The 20,751-nt window shown below is 52.2% G+C and overlaps 2 protein-coding genes across 11 annotated transcripts; one reads left to right on the forward strand and one right to left on the reverse strand.

The window, feature by feature from the left end:
• Positions 1-20: 20 nt before the first annotated feature.
• Positions 21-15,511, reverse strand: TEAD2 (TEA domain transcription factor 2). 6 transcript variants are annotated; one of them, XM_082370333.1, is made up of 12 exons: positions 15,436-15,511; positions 13,520-13,757; positions 13,061-13,125; positions 12,531-12,593; positions 11,018-11,125; positions 10,865-10,923; positions 7,742-7,806; positions 6,541-6,689; positions 3,988-4,161; positions 2,228-2,350; positions 1,371-1,523; positions 21-828 (listed from the first exon to the last, which is right to left on the reverse strand). In XM_082370333.1, the coding sequence occupies exons 2-12, from the start codon at positions 13,749-13,751 to the stop codon at positions 715-717; spliced, it is 1,305 nt and encodes a 434-aa protein (XP_082226459.1). In that variant the 5' UTR covers positions 13,752-13,757; positions 15,436-15,511; the 3' UTR covers positions 21-714. The 6 variants fall into 6 exon arrangements, with proteins under 6 accessions (XP_082226459.1, XP_082226457.1, XP_082226458.1 ...); XM_082370331.1 differs by having other exon boundaries at positions 2,189-2,350; XM_082370332.1 differs by lacking the exon at positions 15,436-15,511 and adding an exon at positions 15,392-15,411 and having other exon boundaries at positions 2,189-2,350.
• DKKL1 (dickkopf like acrosomal protein 1) lies at positions 2,400-20,732 on the forward strand. Of its 5 annotated transcripts, none has more exons than XM_082370375.1 (5): positions 2,400-3,896; positions 17,309-17,483; positions 17,895-18,041; positions 18,163-18,255; positions 20,324-20,732. In XM_082370375.1, exons 2-5 carry the CDS (start codon positions 17,328-17,330, stop codon positions 20,633-20,635), a joined length of 708 nt encoding a protein of 235 aa, XP_082226501.1. In that variant the 5' UTR covers positions 2,400-3,896; positions 17,309-17,327; the 3' UTR covers positions 20,636-20,732. The 5 variants fall into 5 exon arrangements, with proteins under 5 accessions (XP_082226501.1, XP_082226502.1, XP_082226500.1 ...); XM_082370376.1 differs by lacking the exon at positions 2,400-3,896 and adding an exon at positions 16,609-16,889; XM_082370374.1 differs by lacking the exon at positions 2,400-3,896 and adding an exon at positions 16,612-16,989.
• The last annotated feature ends 19 nt before the right edge of the window (positions 20,733-20,751 follow it).

The raw sequence follows: 20,751 nt of genomic DNA on the forward strand, positions 1-20,751 counted from the left end.
CGCCAAATAAATCCCCTGCATTTTGGTAAAATAGCTTTATCCTCTGTCAAAACACAAACCAACACACTTTGGGGGGAGGGGAGGAGAAGGAGGCAACACAGTCTAGCCCCACGGCTCATTTAGAAGAGGACATGAGATTTAAAAGCCTCACCCCACTGCTTGCCCAGCTGAGAAAAAGTCACGACCCTAACACCCACTTATAAATATCTCTTGTTATATTAAAAAAAAAAAAAAAAAAAATTTCCAGGGCCCACCTGGCTCTACTCCTGCACAGAAAGGGTTAACCTTCAAAATTCAATATCAGGGTCCCGGGATGGGGCTGGTAAGGAGAGGCAGACTGGGAAGAAGGGGGGTGCTGAAAAACAGAGGGACAAGCCAATGTGTAACTGGGGCCCTCCAAAACACCCAAAACAGAGAAGGGGGAGGATGCCTGTCAGAGACAGAAACCAGTGCTGTCCCAGGGGTTGTCTCACTCCTGTCCCCAGTGTCAAATGCTCTGGAGTGATCTGTCCTTTCAGACACCCCTGTGAGGTCCCAATATCAGGATCCATCCTTTCCTCTCAGTCCCAGCCCATTCAACTCACCACGGAGCTTTTAAGGTCCTAAGAGGAAGCAGCCCACCCCCCACCCCCCAAGTAAGAAGCGTGAGGAAAGCTGGAGGTCCTTCCTGGGAGGAGAGTATTCCGGGAGTGAGCCACTTCTGGGGCCCCCCCTTCAGTCCCTGACCAGGCGGTAAATGTGGTGCTGGGCCCCCCGCTCACTGGTGGAGACCTCGAAGACATAGGCGGTGCAGAGCAGCAGTTCCTGGGTGTCTCTGTTTGTCACCACCTGCCAAGGAGGCCAGGAGAAGGGGTTTATGCTTGGAAGGGAGGGCAGGGAACACTGTGCCCTCCCCGAGGAATCATGGGATACCCAAGAAAGGGATCCCCACCATGTCATGTTCCCCCAGGTAGATGGGATGCCAACATGCCAGGTTCTAGGTCTCAGGGTCAGTAGGGAGGGGCCTCACATCAGATGCTATATCACATTACAGGGTCAAGGGGGTCCCCACCACATCATACTTCCCAAAGTTAAAGGAGATTCTACCATATCAAGTTCCCTGGGCTAAGGTTAGGTTCCCTGTGAAGGGGGTCCCCTAGGCTGAAGATCCACTGTGGGGTGTCCTCCAGGTCAATTTCCCTTTTATGAGAATGCTGTGGAATCCCCACCATTAACAGTTCCCTGGGTAAACGGGTCCCCTAAGCTAAGGGTCAAGTGTGAGGTCCCCACTGTGTCAGTTTCCCAGGTAAAGGGTCCCTAGGCTGAGGGTCTGTTGCAGGCACTCCCCTCCACATCAGGGTCCCTGCTCAGGCCCAGCACCAGCACATCACCTGGAGGATGGTGAAGTTCTCCAGGACACTGTTCATCATATAGCGCTCGGGCAGCTGCCGCAGCTTGTGCAGAAAATTCACCAGGTACTCACACATGGGTGAGCGCAGCAGGCGGTACACAAACCTCCCGTCCTCCAGCTGGGCACGCTCCGTCTGAACCAGGGGACAGGGAGTGGAGAGGACAGTGACTCAGAGACACAGGGGTCACCCCAGGAATTGAACACCACTCCATGCCACCTCTCAGATGCCACACCCACTCCCCACTGCCATCTTCCCTCCATTGCCCCATCCACAGTGACCAAAGATGGGACCCTGAACCCTTGGGTACCCAGCTCAGGATCACTGAGCCTGGAACTAGGGACCCCTCCAGCCCCTCAAAGCTGTTCTCTGAACCCTCAAAACCCTCCAGGCCCTCAGATACCCTCAAACCCTCCGAAGACCCTCCATGAGATCTCCAAAGTCTATTTGACCTCTGTACTTGAGAACCCCCTCAAGCCCTCCGCAACCGCTAAGTGTGACCCTTGAACCTCCTTGCCCTGCGGACTCCTCCAAATCCACAAGAACCTTTTGAATCTTAGTGACTGTAAATCTCTGTACCACACAGTATCTTTAAACCCTCAAAGTGACCCCTACACATCACTTTGGAACTCCGGATTAGCTCTAAGCCCGTGCATTAAAGAGGTTAGGACACCCCCCACCCACCATGCAGACCCCCAAAGGCCTGAGCTGTCGTGGCTCCCAGTCCATTTAGTCTGCACCCCCAAAGTGGCAGGTGGCTGGGCGCTCACCCGCCCAGAGCTCCACCCCTCCAGCCTCACCTCCACCTTCTCCACCACCTGCTTGCCAAAGGAGCAGACCTTGGAGGAACAGGTGAGGGTCATGTGCTCCAGGCTCTCGTACTGGCTGCTCACTCCATAGAAGCCACCACTGCTACCGCCGGCCCCCACCTCCTCGCCACTTGGGCCCCAGTTCAGGTCCGCCTGGGGATGGGGAGGCACAGGTAAGTTGGAGGGGGTGTCCCTTATAAACAGTGGGGACTCTTCTAAAGTGGGAACTCTGCTCCATGGCCTGGTGTCACTCATTGCCCTGCAGTTGCCCATCTCTCTTCCTCAACATTTAAAGTCCCCACCTCTCCATGGGCCAGGTTCTGGAGAAGACCCACCGTTCCTTCCATCAGTGTTAAAGATGTCTGGGTCCCCCTCTCTCCTCAGTAACTTCCCCACCAAAGAGGCCCTGGAATTCAACTTTTTCTCCTGAAACCCCCAACTCAGGAGTTCAGCCCCTTCCAAGGGCCTGGTTACTAAGGAGGCAGCTATTCCCTAGCAACCAGAGGCTCTCCCTCAGGGCCCTTCCTGACCTTGGTTGCTAAGACAAGTGGCTATTCCCTAGCAACGGGGCATGGTGAGGTCTGGGGAAGCCTGACTCCTCTCTAGAAAACTCTCCCAGGCCCTTTCAGCCAATTCTCACATGTCAGATCCCTTCATGACCCCAGTGGCCAATTGGCAGACAGTCCATTAGGCCAAGTGGAGCCTAATGAAGCCTAAGACCCCATCACACCTTTGGTCTGAGCCCCTTGGTCACCTTCCTGGGAGGCACATCTCTTCCTTTTCCTAACTGTAGTTGCTAACTTGGTCAGGTCATTCTCCAGGGTGGTTTAGTCCTCTCCCCAGAGGCCTGACTCCATCCATCACCCTGGCAACAGGGCCTTGTGAAGCCAAAGAAAACAGAAGGTCTTCCCGGCCACTCCCCTGCAGCCCTTCACATACTGGGCTTCTGAAGGGTTGCTCTCCAGACCTGGGACCTTGTGAGGCCTGTCTTAAGCCCTAGCAATGCCTAAAACTTCAGCAGCACATCCTCAGAGCCGTCTCAGGCCTCCACATCACATACCAGAGTGCTTCATAACCATGGAAGCTACGGGCTTTCCTTCTCAGAGACTACGTAGATCCCTCCACAGCCCTGGTTACCACAAGAGTTAGCACGACCTAAACATTCCCAATATTGATTGAACCCCTATAGCATCAGTCATTGTACTGGACACCACACCAAATAAGCCTAAGAAACCCTCTTATTCACAATTACATACCTGGCTTAGGGCTTATATACATTAAGTGCTCAATAAATGACTGCTAAATAAATACAGGACTTTACAAAGCCACTCCCCATCTCCTTCAGTCGCTTCCTCAAGGCCAGACATTCTTAGCAACAGGGTCTGGTGAAACCCAGTAAAGCCTCGTCCCCTCTTTAGAGACCAAACACTCCAGGATTCATTTGCTAAGGGGAAGGAGCCATTCCTTAGCAACAAGGTTTGGTGTGGTCAGGTGGGATATAGGGAAGTCTGAAATGTCACAAGCAAATCCCCAGGGCCATATCAGTCGCGTGACTGGGTGTGGCAAAGTCTAGTGGGACCTGGGGAGGCTGGAGGTCTCTACACCTGCACTGGTCCCATCCAGAACTCCTTGGTGTTCCTTGCTGCTGAGGGGGCTGACACTCTGAGCCATGAGGACTGGTAAGGCCCAGGCTGACCTGGTAAGTCCTGAGACTCTCCATTAGAGCCAGTGGCCTTAGCTAGTAGGCCACATGATTTGTGAGCACTTTTGTTTTTGGTGGTGGAACTCACCCAGAACTTGACCAGGAAGAAGGCGTGGGGGGGCCCACGATCATACAGCTCCCGCAGACCACCCTTTTTCTCAGGGAATTTGTCATAGATCTGCCGGACGTCCACACTCTCGAGGGGGGGCGCTCCGGGGCTGGGGCAGTGCTGGCTGATGTGTACAAACAGGTGCCTCTGGTACTGAGGAGGGACAGCCATGGGTGAGGAGTGGGAGATGGGCTGGACCCCCAGCCCTCACTGCCCAAGCCCATCCCACACCCCGTCACCATCGCCACAGCTCCTGCTTGCTGTTCCACTGGGCCCAGCTCTCAGGCACTGTCCCTACTCCCTGCTGCCCCTTTACTCCCGCAGTATCTCAGTCCCCAAGCCCTGTCCTTACTGTCCAATTCTCTGCCCTGTCCCCTGCTCTCCATCCCCACAGCCCTGTCCTCTCCCACCCTCACCCCAGCCTTCTCCCTGGCCTCCCAGCCTCCAATCTCCTCTTCAGTTCTTCACTCACATGGCTACAGAGCTAACCCTGGCCCTCCCCTGCTCATAATCCTCCCATGGCTCCCCAGTACCCCTCGGACAAAGCCCACACCCCCTCAGCCTGGCCCTGTATTGAACAGGTGTTCATGGATGGATGGATGGATGGGTGGAAATCCACAGAGCCCACATCAGGACTTCCTATCTGTTCTTATTCTTATCACTTCTGTCCATACCCCGAAAATATTCCCCTTCTTCTCTTCCAATACAAATCCTCCTTCTGTCTTTCCAGGCCCAAGTCCATCCAAATCTGCCTCTTCCTGAAGGCCTCCCTTGATTGCAGTCAGATGGCATCTCTATACCCTACCTTTTCTGTGGTTCCCCATTACCCTCTAAACAAAGTCTGGGTCCCTCACTCAGCTTGGCAATGCCAGCTCCTCCAGAACCAGCACCTACCCACCTATCTGCAGCCTCACCAGCTCCCACCATATTCAATGATTTGTTTCCCTGAAAACTTCATGCTGTTTCTCTCTGTGTGTCTGAAACATCCAGTTCTGCACATGGCAAATTCGTCTCAGGGAAGTCTTCACTCACTCCCCAGGTATAATTACTCCTCTGTACACCCATAGAAATATGAGCTTCCCCTATCCCAGCACATACTTGCTATTCAACAGACATCGGTCGAGAGACCTACTGTGTGCAGGCACTATTCTGGGTCCCAGGGCTACAAGGGCAAAGTCCCTTACCTCATGGAGCTACTGGCAGGGACAGAAATTTTTTTAAATCATTCCATGGATAATATAACCTTCAGAGAGTGACATATGCTATGAAAAAATAAAGCATAGTAATGTGGGCAAGACTGTCATTTTCCATAAAGTGACTTGGGAAAGCCAGTCTGAGAAGACAATCAAGCAAAGGCCTGAATGAATGGAGGGAGAGAATGGGGATATCTGGGGAAAGGACATCCAGATGCAAAGGCCCTGAACCAAGAGTGGGCCTGGCATGTTTGAGAAAGGGCATGGCGGTCAGTGTGGCAGAGCAGAGTAAACAAGGGTGAGAGGGCAGGAGGTAAGATCAGAACAGGAATGAGGGTCAGATCAACCAGAGCTTTGTAGGCAACTGAAAGGACTTTAGCTTTTGTTCCAAGTGAGATGGGAGGGTTTTAATCTCATCTTACTTGGGTTTTACCAGGACCACGATATACAGCAACTGGCGTTTAGGTCACTATGGCAGAGACTGCTGTGTTCACAAATCCCAGTTTCTTTTCACACAGCTAAACTACATTTCCCAGGCTCCTTTGCAGTTAGGTGTGACCACGTGACTAAGTTCTGGCCAGTGGGATGTGAGCAGACCTGATAGTTGCCACTTCCAAGCCAGATTCATAAAACCTGCATAAGTCTTGACTCTCTGCCTTCCACCATCTGCCAGCCAGATGCAGAGCATCCAGCAGCATCTTCTGAAGCCCTAGAAAATGGCAGAGCCGCAAAATGGAAGAAGCCTGGATTCCCCAAATCACTGCGTGGAAGGCTCCTACCGACCAGCCACACTGACATGTTAATGAGTGAGAAACTTCTATGTTGTTCAGTCCCTGAGGGTTGGGAGTTATTTCTTCTAACAGTCAGTCCACTCTGACTAATATGGCATCTGTCTCCATCCTAGGCCAGGAAAGCTGGCACCTAGAAACAGATTTTCTTCTCCAGGCTCCCAGTATCCACCCCAAAGCCTGGCACACAGTAGGCACTCAAAAATGTCTACTGAATGAATGAACGATGTCCTGGATGATTTCTCTGGCCTTTCCAATCCATGACCCCATGACCTTCCACTTCCTTTATTCCCGTAGTTCTCAAAGTGTGGTCCCTGGACCAGCAGCATCAACATCACCTGCGAGCTTGTTAGAAACGCAAATTCTCAGATCCTACACCAGACCAACTGAATCAGAAATTCCAAGGGTGGGCCTAGCAATCTGTGTTTTAACAAGCTCTCCATGTTATTCTGATACATGCTAAAATTTGAGAACCCCTGCTTTATGCTTTCCCTTCCTATAACCCCCTTCATTCCAAAACCCCCCAGTGACTATCCCAAAATTTCACTCACAGAGTCAGCTGCATCCGGAGGTTCCACAAAGGCCGAGAACTCCACCAGCTGCAACCGAGCAGTGCCCAGAGCCCGAGCCTGCCAGGCTGGGGGTGATGGGGCAGGTGGGGGCAAAGCAGGAGGTGAGAGGGCTTGGGGGGGCTCGTACCCTAGAGAGAGAAGAACAAACAATAATAATTGCTAACATTTATTGAATATATCAAGCACTGTTCTCTCTTGCCTGCCTCCACTTAGAAGCTGAAAAAGCTAAATACTCACTTTCCCAGCCTCCCTTGCAGCTAGAGGTGGCCATGTGACACAGTCCTGGCCAATGAGACGTTAGGGGAAATCTGCTGGGGGGCTTCTGGGAAGGAGTTTCTTCCTGAATGAAAAAGACAGAACTTTGGGAGGAGAAAGCTTTTGGCTCTGGCCAAGTCCTGCTTGGGATGTGATGCCTGGAGTCACAACAGCTATCTTGGGATAATAAAACAGAGGCCAAGAGACCTATAGAGATGCCAGTCCTGATATTGCTGAGCTGCTGAACCAGCACAGGAGCAGCCCACCTCCAGACTTTTTGTTATGTGGAATCATTAAAGCCTTTACTATTTAAGGCACTGTTAATTTGGATATTCTGTAACTTGCAGCCAAAAGCATTCCCAAATTGATGAATCCGTGGAAGCTGAGAGCTCTCTTTCACCAATGTGAGTTCTTAGGACCACATCAGCATGGACTTCTGGAAGCCATCTTTGCTACCAGGTGGGCAGAGCCTGCCTGGGAACGAAGCCACCACAGAGGAAAGCAGACCCAAGCAAGTCCTGATGCTACCATTTGAGCCCCTGGATCCAGCCATGCCTGAAGCCATAACTCCTGAAATATCAGTTACCTGAACCAATAAATTCCCCCTTTTTTTTTTTTTTGGTCATCTAGCTTGATTTGGGTTTCTGTCACGTGCAGCTAAAGAATCTTGATTAATATATCAATGTCCCTGATGTCCTTTAGGTTAGCAAGTGACAGACCATAAACCCAGTAGATCTGGCTACAGAGGCCAGGCTCTTAACCACTATAAATTCTGTGACTCATCTTCCCATACCCCCACAGGCCCTGCCTGAGAGCTGGATCTCAGTAAGAATGTATCCCCTGATCAATGGAAGGTTGAAGGAAAGGCAGTCAGGGCTGAGAAGAGAGAGGGGAAAACAAGAGAGGGTGGAGAACAGGCTCTTACCTGGGAGGTCAGTAGATGGAGGAGTCAGTGACAAGGAGAACGGTGTCTGCGAGAATGGCTTCACACTAAAGGAGAAAGGAAACTGGGGGTCAGTAAGAAGGAAAGATGCTAATCATACCAGCTAACATTTATTGAGGGGCCATGACAAGCCAGACCCTGTGCAAGCACATTATGGGCACCATTTCACTGAAGCCTCACAGCCTATATGAGGTAGGTGTGATTACTGCTCTTCTCATTTTGCATAGGAGGAAACGGAGACAAACGGGTCAACTGACCCGCCCAAAGTCACACAGCTGGCATGGTGGAGCCTGGGCTCAAACCCAGATCAGTCCCAACCACAAAGCCTGTGGTCTTGAGGATATTTTGGTGCCTCTCACAAAATGGCAAAAAGAGAACACAAATGGGGTCTCAAGAGGTGGGGAGAAAACAGAACAAATAGGAAACTTGGAGAAAGAGGAGGCTGAAGGCTCAAGAGGGTAGGGAGAAAATGACCAGAGGGACATCAGGCAAAAGTTCAGCGTGGAGGTGAAGCACAACAGAATCTAAAGCAGTGTTGTCCAATTCCGAACAGCCAAACACAGAAGCAACCTAAGCATCCATCAACAGATGAACGGATAAAGAAGGTGTGGTACATGTGCACAGTGAATACAACTCAGCCATAAAAAAGAATGAAATAATGCCATTTGCAGCGACATGGATGGACCTAGAGATGATCATACTAAATGAAGTCAGAAAGAGAAAGACAAATACCGTATGTTGTCACTTATATGTGGAATCTAAAATATGACACAAATGAACATGTCTACAAAACAGAAACAGACTCACAGACATAGAGAACAGACTTGTGGTTGCCAAGGGGAGAGGTGGGGGAGGGATGGACTGGGAGTTTGGGATTAGCAGATGCAAACTATTACATATAGGATGGATAAACAAGGTCCTACTGTATAGCTCAGCTAACTACATTCAATATACTGTGATAAACCATGATGGAAAGAATATGAAAAAGAATGTATTTATATATAACTGAATCACTTTGCTGTACAGCAGAAATTAACACATTGTCAATCAACTATACTTCAATAAAATAAATGTTTAAAAAATAAAATAAAATAAAGCAGGGCTGTCCAATAGAATTTTCTGCGATGATGGAAATGTTCTGTATCTGTGCCATCCGATACAGTAGCCACTGGCCACATGTGGCTACTGAGCACACGACCTGTGACTACTGAGTATGAATGTGGCTAGGGTATTTGAGGAACTGAATTCTTTTTTTTGGCCACGCTGAGCGGCTTGCGGGATCTTCCCAACCAGGGGTTGAACCCGGTCCACAGCAGTGAAAGCGCCGGGTCCCAACCACTCTACCGCCAGGGAATTCCCAAGGAAGTGAATTCTTATTTAATTTTAATTAACTTAAATTTCAATAACCACATGCGGCTAGTGACTGTGGTATCCGACAACAAGGCTCTAGAAGCCAATAACCTCTGGGTAGCCCAGGAGATAGTGGTGAGGAGACTGAGATGTCAGAGGGCAGGCAGAGGCCAAGTGTCAAAAGATCAGGATAAGAAAGACACAAACTCCATGGACATTTAGACCTGAACCCGCAGAAACCATAACCTAGTACTTGCCATCCCAGTTCTGAAATCTAAACCCCTTTTAGATTCTGAAATCTAAAGGGCCTCTGGGGCCCTTTCTATCTTCTACCCTCTTACCCATGAGGTCCACTGCTCAAATGCCACCTCCTCAGAGAGGCTTCTCATGACCCCTGTCTAAATAGAGGATATATACCCTGCTTTATTTCCCACATTTATTCTTTTCTTATTAATGCTTATTTATTTATCTATATGTTTATTGTCTGTCTCCTCCCCTCTCCAAGTATATAAGCTCCACGAAAGCAGGAATTCTAATTTGTTCAATGCTGGGTCCCCAATACAAAAAGAGTACCAGGCACTTAGTAGGTGCTCAATAAACATCTGACTGACCAGCCAATGGCTTAATACTTCTCTCGGTTTCTGGAACTCCCCAAACTTTCACACCTCAGGACCTTGGCACATGCTGTTTTCTCTACCTAAAATATTCCCAACCCCGTTATGTACCCTGCTAAGTCCTACTTGGCCTTCAATGTTACCTCCTCAGAAAAACCCCCAGAACTCGCTCCGTCACCCAAGAACCTGTTTTGATTCTCCACACCACGGCACACACTTCAATTCTGTGTTTATTTAGGTGATGATTTAATTAACATTCGTCGCCCCCACTTGACTATCAGCTCCATAAAAAGTGGGACTCCGATGCCCAGTGCGATGTTTGCTGAACCACCCCTCCTTCCAGCCCAACCCTCTCCCCTGCAAACCTGTAGTTCCTTCAGCCCCCAGGGACTTGTTCTGACCCTTTCCTGTGTCCCCATCCAGCAGCACCTCCCCAGCAAACTTTTTTCTCTCCCAGCCTGGATCCACTGCCACCTCCATGGGCTGAAAACTCCATTTCCCATGAGCCTCTGGGGCCCTTTCTATCTTCTAGGCTTAAAACATATCCTGTCACCCTCAGGGCTCTCTCAGAGCTGAAAAGGGGCCCATTTTCTTCCTTCCGACTCTGAGAGAAGATAAAGAGCCCTGCTCTACCCTCAGGCCCAAGAACCACCTTTATGGGTTAAGAACAAGCCTTTCCCATGAGCCTCTGGAGCCCAGACAGACAATCTCACTGGGAGGTCATTATCTCCATGGGCATCCTATAGGCCCCTCACATTCATCAAATCAATCCCATGCTGAGCTTATTTCCTCCTCAAACCCACTCCTCCCCCAGGTTGCACATTTCTGGATGGTCCCACCAACCCCAGTCACCAGCCAGACCCCAAGCACTCTCCTTGCCTCGTCCCTCCTTCTCAGTCCATCAGGTCCCAGCCCCATCCCTCCTTCTCCTCTCTTCCCCATCCCCTCCTCACTATCCCAGTTCAGACCTAGTCCTCTTCTCCGGACCACTGCCCCAGCCTCCTCCCTGGGATTCAAATGCAGATAGCCTGACTCCAGAATCTATGCTCACAAGAGGGTTGGGAGCTGGAAGATGGGGTGAGAAAGGGCTGGAGGTCGGTGGAGGGGGAGCAGGTGCTGAGCCAGAATAGCAAGTACTTACTCTGGAACATTCCAGGGGGGCCCAGAACCCCCCGACCAAAACTGGAAAAGCTCTGGGGCCTGAAGAGACAAAGAAGGGGGCTCGATCAATTTCCTGTTGAAATTCAACCCCACCCCTCCAGCCCTGAACCCCACAATCCCCAACCCAGGCCACCTGAGGACCGGCGGGACCAAGTTTGGCCTGCAGGGAAGGTGCTGAGATGAGCTGGGCTGAGGACATGGTGGCCATTGTCTGGAAAGCCTTGTCCTTGGAAACCTGGTCCTGGAGGAGAAGTTGGAGGTCCATGTTAGCGGGAAGTCCCAGTCGATACAGGAAGGGTGGGACAATGACATGGCAGGGCAAGCCCGCGGAGATGCAGAGTTGGGGAGCCAAGGCAAAGGGTTGGGTGAGGGTCCAAATCCCTCTCACTACAGCCCCCTGCCCCTCCTGGCCTCCTCAGGAATGTCTGGGAAAGGGAGAGGGTGGGAGGATGGGCAAGGGGACTTACCACATTCAGGGCCTGCCCATGGGGGTGGGGGAGGGTGCCAAAGGAAGAAAGAAAACATGACTTAGGAAATGAGGCCTGGACTGCCCCACTCCACCTTCCTGCCCTCCCAACCCCTACAGCCCAGCCACCCTGAGCTGAGCGATGGGAGGAAAGGGGAGCAAGGGATGAATATAGAACAGAAAGTAGAGAAAGCCAGGCCTAGACGAGGAAAGGGGTTCCCATGCCCAGAATAAAAGCAATGAGGGTTTCTAGGTTCAGAAAGAGCCGGAAGTGGAGGTTTCTGAATACACAGGCAACAGGAAATGAGACTTTTAGACCCAGAGAGAAGAGACGGTGAAGGTTTCCCAGCCCAGACAGGACAGAGGGGGACAGTGAGGTCCAGAAAAGACCAAAGACTGGGAGTGAAGGTTCTCAGACTTAAAGAAAAAGGATGGGGAGGCTTCTGGGCACAAAAAGAACAGGAAGTAGTGGTCCCCAAGTCCTAAGGAAGAGGCAGAAAAGACCCCATATTCAGAGGAGTAGAAAATGAAGGTCTCAGGCCAAGAGGGAACAGGATATCCAGAGGATGCAAAAAAGAAAAGGGATATGAACATCTCCAAAAGGAAATGAAGATTTCTGGGCACAGAAAATGCAGGCAGGCAACATGGAAAGATGAACCAGAAGGAGACAAAGAGGAGATCCTCACAGCATAAGAGGGAGAAGGCAGTGAGGGGAGGGGAGGGAAGGGGAGGGGAGGGGAGGGAAGGGGAGGGGAGGGGGGAGGAGAGGAGAGGGAGGGTGAAGACCCCAGTAGTCAGAGGACAGGCCCGACGCCCCATCCTTCTTGCCTGTCCTAAGCTAAATCTCGGTCCCCCTCTCTCTATGACACTCTTCTTACCCAGGGTCTCTATTCACCCCCTTGCTGGGCCACTAACCCCCACCTTGGGTCTCTGTTCCCCCCATCTGTCTACCTCTCTGTGTGACTCTGTCCCCATCTCTGGGTCTCTGTCCCCCACCCTGGGTCTCTCCCTCTTTCTTTGGACCTCTGTTGCCCCTCTCTCTCTGGGTCTCTATACCCTCCACCCAGGTCTCTGTCCCCCTCTCTCTGGGTCCCTGTCCTCCTCTCTCTGGGTCTCTATCCCCCCTCTCAAGGTCTCTGCCTCCCTCTCAGGGTGTCTGCCACGGTCCTTTGACCTCTACCTTGAGCTTGGACTGGATTTCCCTCGATTTCCTTCGGGCCAAAACCTGGATATGACTAGAGACCTGAAGGGAGTGACAAAGAAGCAGATTCAGGCCACAGCCACTCACCCCTTGCGTCCCGTACCCCTTCCCTCCCTCCAGGTGCCCCATGGAGCTGCTGAAACACAAAAGATGACAAATACATAGAAAGTGCCAGCTGTCTTGGAGTGTAAGAACACAGATGCGTCCATAAAGGCTATTCTTTTCTCACTAACACTACTGATCATCCCCACACCCAGCAAATCCGGGTCTTATTTCTCTTCCCCATCCTTTTCTCTTTGGCTCTTCTGGTCTGTCTTACCCTCTAGTTCTCATGCAACTGCTAAGAGAACTATACCAAAATAGGCACAGTTAGAGTGTACTAACAAAGGGGCCAAAAGAAAAGACAAAAACACATGAACAAGCCTCTCCTCTAACGTGAATCTGCTGGTAGGCTGACCCTGACAAGACAAGCCCACTCCAAACAGAAGCCCACAAGGCAGTCCTGAGACCTGTTTGCGAGTTCGAGTCTTCCCTGTTCTCAGCTTGATGTAGCGGGCAATCAGTTCATTCCGACCTGAAAAGTCAAAGATGGAATAGAGTTAGACCTTCAGCAGAACTTCCCAACAGAGAGGACACCAGGGAAGGAGAGAGAAGCAACATTTCCCAGAGGTCCACAGCAAGCCGGGGGCTATAAGGGAGAGGAGTTATGACTGCAGGCTTTGAAGTCAGGCTGCCTGGGTTCAAATCCCAGTTCCGCCACACACTGGTTCTTTGTGGCCTCAGGCAAATCATTTAGCCTTGCTGGGCCTTGGTTTCCTCATCTGTGCAAATGGTGATGCTAACTCCTACCTGAGTCATTCTGAGGACACAATGTGCTTTTATGTGAACTGTGCTTAGAGCTCCATCAGTGTTGCTTAATATTTTTATTAACCAGTGGGGGCTAAGGCAAAAGAGCGGGCTGGACTCACCATACATCTTGCCTTCATCGGACAGGATGATTTTCCGCCGGCCACAGGGTGGGTAGATGGCCAGGGCCTCCTGGAAGCTCTGCTCGATGTCTGGACTCCAGACACCCTCTGCGTCTGGGCCCCCGTCTCCCCCCGCCCCCTCACTGCCGCCAGTGCCCTCCTCGCTTCCTTCCTCACTTCCTGTCCAGCCGCTGCCATCGTCCAGGGGGGCCCCAGCCCGGGGTTCCCCCATCTGGGCCTGGAGGAACACAGAGTTCAGCAACGTTCCCCTGACCCACCCAGAGGGACCTCAGAGCAGAGTGGGCTAGAAGTCCAGACTGCTGGGTCTGAGAGAGGAGGCTGGGGGCACCCAGACCCTTGGATCTGAGGGAGAAGAGGTTCGGGGATCTGGAACCCTGGGTCTGAGAAAGGAGGGGGCTGGAGGCCGAACTCCTGGATCTGAGGGAAGCAGGAGACTGGGGGCCTGGACTCCTGGGTCCTGGAGGAGAAAGGGGCTGGATTTCTGGGGAAGCTTAGGGTGAGAGCGTTCTCCTCTGCGTTCTCAAGGGAGCCTGGATTGTGATGAAGTCTTGAAGACCCCAGAGTAATTAATGACTAGGGTCCAGGAGGGCTGAAAATTTGGGTGTGGATTACTGGTTTAAAGAAGACAGGAGTCAGAGCCTAGTTGCAGGGAAGGGGGACGTGGGTGAGATCTTCTCAGTCCCACTCCGAGAACAGGTGCCAGGATGTGAACAGCAGCTGCTAGAAAAGAAGGAGGGGCACAGGCCCTAGTAAGGCTGAGGGGAGATCCAGAGAGAGGGGGACAGAGACTTAGAGAGAGAGAAGGACAGAGTCCCAGAGAGAGGGAACAGAGACCCAGTGTCGGGGGACAGAGACCCAGAGGGAAGGGGACAGAGACTCAGGGCACAAACTCAAGCCAAGACCAGGAAAGACCTACAGAACCACAGACTGGGGGGCAGGGGCGCCCTGCCATCAGGAGAGTCAGAACAAAGGGCCCAGGCGTCCCCTCCCCCAGTTTCCCACAACCCCCATCAGGGGAGGGGCTGGCCAGCGAGGGCGCCTCCTCTCTGGCCCCCGGCCCCGCCCCTTCCCTCCCCTTCCTCCCCCACCTCCACCACCCCCCCCCGCCCCGCGGCATGGGCTCAGATCCAACTCAAGTTCCCAGTGACTTTCCGGAGGCCGGGAACAGGGGAAAACTTTTTCCAATACAGTCAGATCCCGCCTCCCTGGCGGCTCCACGTCTTCCACAGCTTTCCCAGGACCCCAGAGTCCAGGCTCCCAACCCCCTCCTACCTCGGACCCCGGAGCTCCGGCCCAGACAAAGACCCCTGGCCGAGCCCAGTGGCGCTGAGGCATTCAGGACCCCCGTAGGCCAAAATCCCAGCCCAGCTCTCCCCCATGTGGCCAGACAAAGGGACAGAGGAGCTGAGTCAGAAAGGTCCCCACTAATTTCCTGCCCCAGGCCCCAAACCTCCAAAGAGACAAGACTGAAGATCCAGAAAGCACCGTAGCCCCCCCTTCTGCCACCCAGGAGGCCTCCTTTCTCCATGAGGAGGACCAGGCGCCCACAAATGACACACACAAACCAATTCGATCAGAAACAAGCATGGGGCCCTTTCTCACTTGAAACCGATACTTCCAAAGACATTTCCCCCACAGTCCCCAGTCCTCACCGACTCCCAGGCGCACACTCCCAAACTCAGACCCATCAACAGACACCCCAACTCTGGCGAAAGTTCCAACTCCACACTTAGACTCAGTCACGAGCGCAAACTCGGGCCCCCCGGCAAAAAGAGGGCTGCAAGCAATTCAGAGACGGTCCCACAAACACCTCAACTCATAACGCATAACTTCCCACCCGAACTCACACACCCCGAAGCAGGATCCCCGACTCCCGCCGGCGCCTTCCTACCTACCTCCCGGCCTGGGGCTGGGGAGCCGCGGGCGGGCGGGGCGCTGCGAGGGAGAAAGTTGCCCGGGAGCTTTGTTTGGGAAAAGTGGGAGGGACCGGAGGGGGGGCGGGTCCGGGCGCCGGACAGCGGGAAGGGGGATCCGACGGTGACAGTCTGGGGGAGGATTTTTGCTTTAGGAAAAGACAGGTGAAGTCTAGCTGGGGCCTGGTGAGAATTTCGGGATTCTGATGCTTGGATCCCTGAGAGAGGAGGAGAATTGGGGGTCTGGACACCTGGGTCTGAGGGAGGATTGATGGGGACCAGGAAACTTGTCTGTATCTGAGAGAGAAGGAAACTGGGGGCCAAGATTCCTGAGTCTGGAGGAGGAATGGTCTGGGTGCCTGGACTCCTGGCTACCCTCTAGTGTAGTCTGTGTGTTGGAGATGTGGAAGTGATTGATAGGAACACAAAAGAATCCTGTTCAGCCTCAAGTATATTTTTGAGACTAGAGGTATGGGGATGGGTTTTTGCTTGATTTCCACTGATTTCTTTTGCTTGATTGGTTTCCTTGTGACCTCATCAGAGTTAAGGGTCGTGAGCAAGACGACTGGGAGTTTATTGGATGTTCACCAAGGTGGAGACTCCCGCATCCACACGCACTAGTAGACTAGAGGTGGCAGCTGTCCCAGGACCCGGGGAGAGCCTCGGTGCCTGAGGAAAAAGATGAGGGTCCCTTAATTATACCCCTTAAAGATGAAGGGTCCCTTAAAGATGAGGAGTTGAGTGTTCAAACTCAAGAGACAAGAGGGGCTGGAGTCCAGACTCTGGGGTCCTGAGGAAAAAGGGAGCCCGGATTCCGGGTTCCTTGTAAGGTGGTACATAGGACTGGATTTAGGGTTTCTTGAGAGGGCGGAGCTTTTTAGTGGAACCGAAGAGGGCTCGGGGTTCAGCGTCCCTACACTGCACTCTATTGAGCGTATTAATCGTTTCAAAACCTGGAGAAGACGCAAAAGGACACGGAGAAACTCTCAGAGATAGATACAAAACTAAGCAGTGGGATAATCAGAAGGACTGCTCGGACACGGGTATTTCATGAGCAGAGAGAGCCTAGAAATGGAACTGAGGGCGCTAGGGGCAAGATCTGGGGCACAGAGGCGTGGCCTAGGTGCGGGGGCGTGGCTCTAAGTCAGGGGAGGGGCCACCTGAGATTGCAGAGTGACTCCAGCACGATGGCCACGATCAGAGAACAGGGGCAACACTGGGTCTCCAGGGCCGAGGTCAACCGACAGGAGCGTGGTCTGACTATGGGGGTGTGAACTTGAAATCAACGCCCGGCTCTGGCTCAAGGGGCGTGGCCCTTCCCTTAAGGGCGTGACTGTCCAATAGAGGGCTGGGCTCATAGGTGAGGTCAGCAGATGGGGGCGTGGTCAGACAATAGAGACGAGCCTAGGCCTCGCGGAGCTCATCCAACGCTCCAGGTATCCGGCCTGGGCTCGAGATCAGAACTGTTTGGATTTAACAGTCCGTGGACGGCCGGAGTCTGAGAGTCCGGTGACCGGGCTGTGGTCTAGTATAAAGGCGGGTCCCAGAAGAAGGGGCGGGGCGTGGGAGAAGGTGAGGAGGAATGAGATCTGGATACGAATGTGGGCGAAGGAGAGGAATGAGATCCGTTGTGTGAGGCAGAGCCCAGAAGAGCCGGGCCTGAGGGGAGGGGAGGGGCCTGACACGATGGAGGGGGTTGGAGCAGAAGATAAGGGGGCGGGGGGAATGGGCGGGGTGTGCGGAGTTCCTGGGCCGAGGATAGGAAGGAGTTGTTGTCTAGGGTGGGGGTGTGGGCACTTAGGGGACGGAGCCTTTATGGGGGGCGGGGGGGCTCTGACCCCTGCCCTTGCCACAGCCTCCCGGCCCGCCCCGCAATGTGGCACCCGCTAGCCCTGTTGCTGCTGCTCGCCTCTGCCTCGGTGCCCCCCTCCACTGCAGCCCCGATCCGCGATGCTGACGCCCAGGAGAGCTCCTCGGGTTTTCTAGGTCTCCAGAGTCTCCTCCAAGCCTTCACCCGGCTTTTCCTGAAAGTAAGCGCTGCCGTGTGTTGGGGAAAAGAAGAGGTACCGAGAAGAGGGACAGGGGCAGATGGTGACTGAGGGATGGAAGGGGTTCAGGGAGACAGAGTGGGAGACGGGTCGCGGCCAGATAGAAAGATAGACAGAAAGAGGAGTCAAGGGACAGAGAGAGCGTGCAACAGGGAGACCGAGAGATAGGAAGAGAGGGAGGGAGACAGGCAGAGAGACAGACAGACAGGAGGAGAGAGGGATGGGGACAGAGAGACAGAAGACAGAAATAGGAAAGTAATGGGACAGATGGGGAAAGGAGGTGACCTGGTTAGGCCCTAAGGGTCAGAGGATGGAGAGAGAAGGGGATCCTGCCAAGGCTACAGATGTCCTGGGGAGTCCGGAGGTCCAGCAGCTCACCAATTCCTCCCCCACCCCCAGGATGACCTGCTGCGGGTCATGGACAGCTTCTTCTCTGCTCCTATGGACTTCCGGGGCCTCCCTAGGAACTACCACCAAGAAGAGAACCAGAAGCACAGGCTGGGAAACAAAACTCTCTCCAGCCACCTCCAGATTGACAAGGTGCCTATGCCAGGAAGTCCCTCCTGGAGTCTCCCTAAGATCCCTCATGCTGCAGTATCTGTCAGGGAGGAGGGCATAGGAGGAAAGAAGTTTTTTCTTACTCTCCTTCGGGTCCTCACAGGTGACCAACAACAAGACAGGAGAGGTGCTGATCTCTGAGAAGGTGGTGGCATCCATCGAGCCAGGAGAGGGGAGCTTGCAGGGTGACTGGAAGGTTAGGACACGCCCCCAGCAAAGTGTCCAAACCCAAACACTTTCTGTAGTTTAGGAGGAAAAGATGAATTGACTCTCCCACTCCCTCTGTGCTGGACACCCTCTCTCTGGGCCTCAGTTTTGTCATCTGTCAAAAGGGACTAACCAGCTCTCAGAAATGAGGTTTACAACCTCAGAGTACATCCTTGCTTGCTTCAAACCCCAGAGGGTTTTGTAAGCCAGAAAAAGTGCTTTTCATTCCAAGTGTTTGGTGAGATTCACCCTCGTAAACCTCAAAGTGTGTTTTGATCTCAAAGTGCTCTGCAAACCTCCAAGGATTTTTTAATCTATCCCGAAGTGCTTGGTAAATCTCTCCCTTGTAAACATCAAAATGTGATTTTTTAATAATTCCTAAGTACTTTATGAACCCCAAATGCTTTGTGTATCTCACCTTCGTAAACCTCTAGGAGTGATTCTAATCACAAAGTGCTTATTTTTTGATCCTAAAATGTTGTAAGAACACTCAAGTGCTTGGCAAACCCACATGGTTCTCCCACACACACTCCCAGTTTTTTATTTTAAAGATTTCAAATCTACAGAAAAGTTGCAAAAACAATAGTACCATAAACCTGTATCCACTTTTCCACAGAGCAGGGTTTCTCAACATCAGCACCATTGGCATTTGGGGCTGGATAACTGTTTGTTGTAGGGGGCTGTCCCGTGCCCTATACGATGTTCAGCAGCATCCCTGCCTCTACCCACTAGATGGAAGTAGCACCCACACCCCCTCCAGTTGTGACAACCAAAAATGTCTCCAGACTTGGGTTGAAAACCACTGGCCTAGATTCACCACTTGTTAACATTTTACCGTACTGACTTTCTTTTTACTTTTTTATTTTTGAACCATATAACAGTAAATTATTGACATCATGACACTTCACCCCTAAATCCTTCAGCAGATATCTCCTAAGAATAATGCATTCACCTGCGTGACCACAGTCCCATTTTTACACCCAAGAAATTTAACATTGATATCAGACTATTCTCTCTGTATTAGTTTCCTAGGGCTGCCGTAACAAAGTCCCACAGATTGGGTGGCTTAAACAACAGACATGTGTTGTCTCACGGTTCTGGAGGCTAGATGTCCAAGATCAAGGTGTCAGCAGGGTTGGTTCCTTCAGAGGGCTGTTGGGGAGAATCTGTTCCATGCCTCTTCCCTAGCTTCTGGTGGTTTGCTGACAATTCTTTAGCGTTCCTTGCTTGGCACGTAGATGCATCATCCCCATCTCTGCCTTCGTCTTTGCATGGGGTTCTCCCTATGTGCATTTCTATGTCCAAATTTCCCCTTTGCATAAGAACACCAGTCATATTAGATTAGAGCCCACTCTAATGACCTCATCTTAACTAATGAAAACTACATAGTGACCCTATTTCCAAACGAGATTACATTCTGAGCTACTAGAGTCCTAATGGACCTCAACATATGAATTGGAGAGTGGGGGAGACACAATTCAACCTGTAACCATCTCCTATGGGGCTTCCCAAACCTCAACGTACTGAAATGTAGACTCTGATTCAGTAGGTCTGGATGGGGTGGGGCCCGCTCATTTGCATGTCTAACAAGCTCCCAAGTGAGGCCGACCCTGCTGGTCCACAGCCCTCACTTTGAGTAGCAAGGACCGAACAGACATTGAAATGTCCCTGCTGGACCAAAAGCTGTCCACAAGAGCTGACGTGATTGATGTTTGATCCAGGATTCAGTCAAGGATCACATGTCGCAACCGTGGTCATGATTCTTTAATCCCAAAGTGCTTTGTACCTTTCAAACTGCTTTCTAAACCTCAGGGAATGCTTAATCCTAAAGTGCTTCTGAAACCTCCCAAATGTGTTTTCAAACCCAGAGGAGTCTATAAATCTCAGAGTATTTTTAATTCTAAAGCGCTTATAAACCCGAGTGTTTTGTAAACTGCAGGGTGAGCTTTTAATTCCCAAAGCATCCCATAGGTGGCAAAGTGGGTTGAATATGCCAGGGGAGCATCTTGAGGCTGTCACTTGGAGTTTCAGAGGGTCTCCTTGTCCCTCTTCACCAGGTACCCAAGGTAGAGGAGAAGGAGGCCCTGGTGCCTGTGCCAAAGGCCGTGGACAGCTTCCACCCGGAACCCCACCCCCGAATGACCTTCTGGATCATGAAGCTGCCACGGCGGAGGTCCCACCAGGATGCCCAGGAGAGCAGCCACTGGCTCAGTGAGAAGCGGCACCGCCTGCAGGCCATCCGGGATGGGCTCCGAGAGGGGACCCGCGAGGACGCCCTCGAAGAGGGGACCCAGAGCTCCTCTCATGCCAGGCTGCCCGCCCGCAAGACCCACTTCCTGTATATCCTCAGGCCCTCCCAGCAGTTATAGGGGTGGGGACCGGGGAACACCTGCATGTACCCCCCCCCCCACACCAGACCCCGCCCCAGCCACCATATGGAAATTAAACTTTTTCTTACATCCAGCAGCACTGTCTCCTGTGGAGA

The sequence above is a fragment of the Balaenoptera borealis genome, assembly GCF_965194805.1.
Source record: "Balaenoptera borealis genome assembly, chromosome: 19".
In the NCBI taxonomy this organism is placed as follows: domain Eukaryota; kingdom Metazoa; phylum Chordata; class Mammalia; order Artiodactyla; family Balaenopteridae; genus Balaenoptera; species Balaenoptera borealis.

Bases quoted from the DNA above. Each gene is read 5' to 3' on its own strand.
- DKKL1 (XM_082370375.1), top strand. From the start codon at position 17,328: ATGTGGCACCCGCTAGCCCTGTTGCTGCTGCTCGCCTCTGCCTCGGTG. The intron at 18,042-18,162 runs GTGCCTATGCCA...GGGTCCTCACAG, and splicing joins GCCACCTCCAGATTGACAAG to GTGACCAACAACAAGACAGG. The intron at 18,256-20,323 runs GTTAGGACACGC...CCTCTTCACCAG, and splicing joins GCTTGCAGGGTGACTGGAAG to GTACCCAAGGTAGAGGAGAA.
- TEAD2 (XM_082370331.1), bottom strand. From the start codon at position 13,751: ATGGGGGAACCCCGGGCTGGGGCCCCCCTGGACGATGGCAGCGGCTGG. The intron at 2,351-3,987 runs GTGAGTTCCACC...CCCCATCCCCAG, and splicing joins TCTTCCTGGTCAAGTTCTGG to GCGGACCTGAACTGGGGCCC. The intron at 1,524-2,188 runs GTGAGGCTGGAG...CCCCTGGTTCAG, and splicing joins AGGTGGTGGAGAAGGTGGAG to ACGGAGCGTGCCCAGCTGGA.